Here is a 7,500-nt window from a genome sequence, read left to right as displayed (position 1 = left end):
TGTGTGTGTGTGTGTGTGTGTGTGTGCATTTATAAACGCATACATAAACATAAATACTACCATATCCATACACACAATAATGTAAATAAAGTACACATACTATTGTTACCTGATAAGCTTATAGTTTTACTTCGTAGTAATGAAGGTTAGGTAGAAAAATTTTTGTATCTTTTTTTCAACCAATAGTAAAAGTCTACACGCACACACCCATATATATATATATATATATATATATATATATATATATATATACACTGTATATATTTATATATATATATATATATATATGTATATATATATATATATATATATGTATATATATATATATATATATATATATATATATATATATATATATATATATATATATATATATCATGTTCCGTAAAGTTGAGCATAGTATTAGTTATCTTTAACACGATTATGCACTTTTATTTCTCATAATTTCATTTAGCTTATCTTCTTCAAGAAATGTTTATTCACGTTTGTTTCCACCTAATAAACAGTCATCTGACATATGCCTGGCAAGTCTACATGCGGGAGCTCTGAACATGAGTGGCGGAGAAGTCAAGATAGAAAGGAAGCGTTATGAGTCTTTTGAGAGTCGGATTACTGGGTTCCGGAGAGGACGGTCTCTTCATGGCACTTGCAGGAACAGAGTTTGTTCAGATACTATGTGAGCTTTAACACATAGGTTCCATTCATGATTAGATTTTCAAGTTTTGAGGAAATACTCGAATTGGCTTTATTTTTCTTTTCTTTTTAACATAATTTTGTTATCTACATCACGTCTAACGGGCATAAAAAGAAACTGTTAAATGTTGATTGGGTGTTTTTACTTACAGTTTAATTCATTTAGATTCTTGATTTTCAAATATTTTAAGTGTTTCATACACAGTATCAGACTTGAAACAGAGGACGATTAGCAAGACCATTTTTCCCAGCAGCCATTTACAATTTCTATCAATAAGTATCAAGAATTCTTTCTCAAGTTATTTTATTATAAGTTATTTTCCATTAAATGTTTTATCTTTTATTTTTTTAGATATATGAGATATTTTACTTGACCAGAATCAAATTTGTACCCTTATGCATTTCAGAACTTCATCAGGAAATCTCTTCGAAGTTTCAGAAACAGCGAAAGTCATAAGTAATTGTAAGTATCCTTTTCACCCCACAAATTCCCCTTTGTAAACTACAAATGAAAAGCAAAGCAAGAATGTCCTCTCTCAAAGGAAACAACCTGATCGACGATCCTCTGAAGATGGGACTTTGTTTCTTTGATTTTAATCTTAATACAGAAGCCGAGGCAAATTAATTACTCCAGATGAAATTCCTCTCACTCAGAATAGCATTTAGCTTTCTCATAGTAAATGTATTATTTGCTGGACTAGATCAATTGCACTTTGCTTCGAGACCCATCTGCCTTATAACGATGCAAAACTTATCCAAGCAATCAGAACTTGGACTGATATAATCACTTTATCTTTTATATCTGATTGTGTGTAGTTCTGTTCTCGTATCAGATTGGGAGTTAAAAAAATGGTTTATGTCGATAGAGAAAGTTTTTTGGGAATAAACCTTTATTACATATATACAAATGGGGAAGAATCAAAAGATTAAGCAATGAAATTATCAAAGGTCATCTTTATGAACATGTAATAACATTTTTATCACCTTGAAACTATGATGTTGCTCTCCATAAAAAAGAAAAAATTTAGATTCACAGACTAAGCATTATAATGACTTCCAAGTGTAGATTCTGAGGCCGCTCATGATTACCTATGAGTGATAATATCGCTAACCAAGACTTGGGAAGATTTTCCGCTTTGCAGAATTACCTTGATATAGCTCGGTGACTTTCCTTCAGTCTGCTTTTGGTTGTTATTTCGCTTTTTCCCATTTACTGAATACCCCAAAAAGTATATGGTGTTTTTCCTTTTAAAAGTTAGCAGTTACTAGCAAAGAATCGGTAGATCATCGGAACAGGTCCAGACTCTCATAAGGTTTCCCGTTCGCAGATGTCTCAGGAGACGTGATGCTTATCCACAACAACTTCCTTAACGGCACACTGAAACTCCTGTGTCTAACCGAAGATCCTGAAACTCACTACACGAAAAGTAACTTGATGCGCTGGAATTTTGCAGATCTAGGACTAGGTATGATATGGATTTTATCGATGCAATGGGTATAGGATATTCCTTTTATTCAATGTTTTTCACATATTCTAATTTCACCTATTGTTTTCCTGATACACAGACATGTGCAGCATTAATGGGCAAATGGCCAGACTTAGAACACTTACTAGGCAGAATGGCCTTCTGCTTTACTTCCGTTCCCGTTTCCTTTCTTCCTTCTTTCTTTCCAAGCTCTCAACTGAGACTTCTTATTGCAAATGCAGAAATTTCCCTACTGTTACACTGCGGCCTTGAATGGTCCCCCCGGTCCGACCTCAAGGCTATAGTTCCCAAATTCTACAACACAAACCTAATTATGGAATACAATTTTCAGGAACTGTCATAGGGCCGTCGAAAGTGTTTGCTGAGGCTACTACAGGAGGGAACCGTCATGTCCTTCACTGCAAGGGAAGATCTGTGGCTTCGGATGTTTTGGCTCTTTTTACGTATGAAAATGGTAAGATATTTGTTCTTAAAATTCTATTCTAATCTAATATACATTATTCCATTTGAAATATTTTTTCAACAAGCAATACGTAGATATAAAATGATAATAACATTTTTATGTAAATTATCTCTGCCTGCATTTATTTAAAGTAAGATTAATATAATATATCATAAATTATATTCAAATATTTAGGCAAATAGTCTATAAATTGATACAGCAGATGAATATAGAATTTACTTTAACAGTAGGTTCTTGATCCAATTGTTTGTGAGTGACGTAATTGTGGCATACGAGTATATTCTATCTCCGAGACGTTACTGTATACTTGTTATGAATACTTATATATGCATATATATATATATATATATATATATATATATATATATATATATATATATGTGTGTGTGTGTGTGTGTGTGTGTGTGTATATATATATATATATATATATATATATATATATATATTTATGTGTGTGTGTGTGTGTGTGTCTGTGTGTGTATATATATATATATATATATATATATATATATATGTATATATATATATATATATATATATATATATATATATATATATATATATATATATAGTCATATTGTAGATCTTGTGGAGTGAGGACGTGCTGAAGAAGTGCTCTGTTGAAATTTAACAACAATAGTGGCAAGTTAAAAGTGAAAATCGTTAAGTTAATAATTTCCAACATCATTAAGTTATGTAAATTGGAATCAACGTCATTGGAATACTAAATAGTGCAAAATTACAAATTAATAGTTGATTACAACTGGGACACAGGTAAGAGTTACCATTTATGGTTTTCCCGACTCATTTGGACTTAAATACAGTGTAAACTACAAAAATGTTAGGAGCCATTAAGAAAATTAGAAGGAAACCTCATGAAAAGACTGAAACAGGAAAATCAGTTGAAGAAGAAACAAATGAATTTCTACAGGTAATGAAGAATACATCAGTATATGATAGTGACAATATGGAGGAAGGTGCCTGTGGAGGAAATGATGAATCAGCGAATGGATCGTTAGACACCGTGGAATCTGATGACACTGAATTATGTGAGCACTGCAAGACTGTCGTTGCCAATGATGGAATTTGTTGTGATAGATGTCAAAAATGGTATCATTTTGAAAACGCATTTTCTGGATTAATAGAAAATTTATCACCAGCCCACAGAAGGCTATTGTGTAATGAACATATTTATTACATGTGTAGGAATTGCACTGATAAGTTCTATGAGGATGCAACAAACATACAAAGAAAATTATTGGATGAAGAAGTCGTAATGTCCCATCATTTGGTTCAGATCTTGATGAATAAAATAGAAGAAATTAAGGGTAGCATGACAGAAATGAGAAATAAAGTGCAAGAAACAAGAGATGAGATCAAGAATTAAGAAATGAAATGAAAGAATTAAAAAATGAAAAGAAAAGGAATGAAGATGACATAGATAGGAAGCATCTAACTGGTACATATGCTGAAAAGCTGAAATCAAAGAAAACATTGATTGTAAAATCAACTGCTGAGGTTTCAGCAGTTAATAATAAGAAAACAATTATGACCAAATTAAAAGCCCAAGTTGAAAGCACTGCTGAAACAAAAGATGGCCACCTGATCATAAAATTTGCAGATAAACAGAACCTGGAGCAGACAAAATCAGAATTGGAATAAGGTAATGTAAACAAGATCACTGTTACTGAAAAAGGGAAAACTTAAACCGAAGATAAAACTTACAAATGTACCAGAAGATGATGATGATATTATTCAAAGTCTGAAGCTTAAGAACCAGTGGCTAAATAGACACATTGTAGAAAAGGATGATCTGACTATCATAATACAAGAGAATTCAAGAATGGATAACCATAACCACTATATTATAAAATGTACACCTAAGATACGTAAAGCAATCTATGAAAATGGAGATAAACTTAGTACCACATATAGAATATGTAATGTTTACGACCATTACATGCCCTACCAGTGTTACAAATGCCAGGAATTTGGGCATAGTGCAGCAAATTGCAAGAATAAACAGTCATGCCCCAAGTGCGTGGGAGAACATAAAGCGGGTCATTGCAATGTTGTTGAAGTTAAATGCATAAATTGTGAGAGAGAGAACTATGATGATGACACAAAACATAAATCCTATGATAGAGTAAACTGTGAAGTTTATAAACAAGAAATAACAAGAGCCAGAAACAATACTGACCATGGCTTCGATTAAGAAAATATCATGTAATCTAATGAATATACAATCCATTGGCAATAAAACTCATATCATTAAGGAAGTCGTAAGTGATCAAGATGTGGATATTGGCTTATTAACTGAAACTTGGTTGAGTGGTAATGTGAGTGACAGATCGAAAATAGATGAAATGACACCTAAATCTTATAACTTTTATCATGAGCCAAGAGAAAACAAAAGAGGTGGTGGCATTGGAATCTTAATTAAGAAATCATGCAAAGTTACACTACGAAATCATCTCATAGTTAATTCATTTGAATATATGAATATTAAAATTTTATCTCGAAATGTAAATCTACAAATAGTTATGCTCTATAGACCACCGAGCAAAAGCAAAAGAATGTTTCTAGATGAATTTAATAACTCACTAGATACATTGAATGACAATCGAAATATAGTTATATGTGGTGATTTCAACCTACATCTTGATAACAGAGTAGACCCATATGTCAGTGAATTTAGAGAATTGAATGACAACCACGATCTTGAAAATATAGTGTCTGAACCAACAGCTCAGTCTAATCATATACTAGATCTAGTTATAGTAAACAAAAACAACAACATCATACTAAATATGGAGATTGAACCTGACTGCTCTATATCCCCAATGCTTAAGTTAATGTCTTTTGAAATAGACGTTAGAAAAAATAATGCAGTACAGAAGGAAATCACATACAGAATTAAGACTAACTTTGATCCAAACGAGTTCATTGAACAAAGCTTAAAGGATATAAAAGGGATAACACCAGTCTGTAACTGTGAAGAGAATCACACCCTCGTAGAGAGACAATCCTGTATAAACTGAATTACTGATAGAAGTAAAACTATACTTGCAACTAATTATAATAATAGGTGCCCGGAAATAACAAAAATAATCACAATTAAAGAAAAATCGAACTGGTTTGATAATGTACTACATGAAGAGAAAAAAAGAAAAAGAAAAATGGAGGATAAATGGAAAAGAAATAAAAATAATGGAAACTGGCAACATTACAAAACAGCTAGAAATCGCTACAATTACCTTATCTTAGTTAGAAAAAAAGCCTATTATAAAAATGTGTGCAATGAAAAGGACCCACGGAATATAAATAAGAATCTAAAGAAACTATTAGGTCTAAAGACAGAAATAGTATTGCCTGACATAACTAATGATCCAAAATGCCTAGCAAATGATTTTATTGATTATTTTGAAGAAAAAATAAATCAAATCTGCTCCAGTTTTCACAACATCGGCACAACAGAGCGAAGGAATACATCAGCAACATGTGTAAGTAAGCTAAGGGTATTCAAAGAGTTAAGTCAGAGTGATTATATGAGAATAATAAAGAAAGTGAAAAAAAAAACCTACTGTGGAAATGACCCATTTCCAATTAACGATGTAAAAGATGCAGAAAATTTCACCAGACTACAAGAGACCTACCGAAACATGGCAAATATGAGTCTAACACAGGCAGTTTTCCCTGATTGTGAAAAAGTTGCATGTATCAAGCCTGTGTATGAAGGAAAAGGTGATGCAGACAATTTAAGTTCATATAGGCCAATATCAAATCTGTCATATTTTTCGAAAATTATTGAAACTGCTGAACACGAATAAACCTGGAAACATCTGAAAAAATCTAATGCCATACCTGATGATCAATCTGCATACAGAGAAAATTACTCCACAGAAACAATAGTGTTAGCGATTAAAATGCCATAACAGAAATTATAACAAATGGCAAGTGTTGCCTTCTTGTGATGCTTGATCTAAGTGCAGCATTTGATACTGTAGAACATACATATCTGATGGAAGACCTTAAAGCTGTGGGCATCGTAGAACGAGCATATGACTGGTTTGTGAGTTATCTTGAAAACCGCAAAGTTAAAGTAGTAATATCAAATGTTGAATCTGAGACAAGAAAACTAACCAAAGGGGTGCCTCAAGGAAGTGTACTAGGTCCTCTCCTGTTTGAAATTTACACGATTGAACTGGCAAATATACTTGAAACTTACAGAGTTAAGTTTAAAATATACGCTGATGATACACAATTCTATTTCCCAATAGAATCAGTTGATGAAACTAAAAGAAAGATACATGAAATAATGAATGACATTAAGGCTTGGATGTTAATAAAAAAGCTCAAGCTCAATGAAGATAAAAGTGAATGTATTATTTCTGGAAATGAAAAAGATATAAAAAGAATTGAATGCTTCTAAAGAATTGAAATAGGTCAATCGATCATTGACCTAAAGAAATCTGTCAGAAATCTTGGAGTAATCATGGATGATAGACTGACAATGAATGAACATATAAACAATATGGTAAGAAATTGTAACTATCATATTAGAAACATGGCATTTATTAGTAAATACTTAGATGAAAAATCTATGGCCATACTCATTAATCACCACATATTTTCAAGAATTGATTACTGCAACTCACTGTTCTATGGCTTACCAAATTATCAGCTGAAGAAAATTCAGAGTACAAAACAGAGCCGCTAGATTAATAAAAGGACAACACAATAGGGAAAGAGTTACCCCTGCACTAATTAAATTACACTGGCTGCCGGTAAAAGCGAGAATTGAATACAAGCTACTCTTACTAACGTTTAAGATACTGAATCAAAATGAACCAAAAT

At 32.1% G+C, this 7,500-nt stretch overlaps 1 protein-coding gene across 6 annotated transcripts in view; it reads left to right on the top strand.

Annotated features, from left to right (window-relative positions):
- Positions 1-7,500, top strand: part of LOC137616422 (receptor-type tyrosine-protein phosphatase C-like) — a 174,997-nt gene that overhangs the window by 125,124 nt on the left and 42,373 nt on the right. For all 6 annotated transcript variants that reach the window (XM_068346164.1, XM_068346165.1, XM_068346166.1 and 3 more), the window contains 4 exons: positions 507-676; positions 1,101-1,156; positions 2,022-2,159; positions 2,512-2,634. In XM_068346164.1, coding sequence (XP_068202265.1) covers positions 507-676; positions 1,101-1,156; positions 2,022-2,159; positions 2,512-2,634 — 487 coding nt within the window. The remainder of the gene's footprint in view (positions 1-506; positions 677-1,100; positions 1,157-2,021; positions 2,160-2,511; positions 2,635-7,500) is intronic.

Source organism: Palaemon carinicauda, chromosome 22 (genome assembly GCF_036898095.1).
Source record: "Palaemon carinicauda isolate YSFRI2023 chromosome 22, ASM3689809v2, whole genome shotgun sequence".
Classification (NCBI taxonomy): Eukaryota; Metazoa; Arthropoda; class Malacostraca; order Decapoda; family Palaemonidae; genus Palaemon; species Palaemon carinicauda.
Note: the sequence above shows the minus strand (reverse complement) of the source record. Positions and strands in the feature narration are given on the sequence as shown.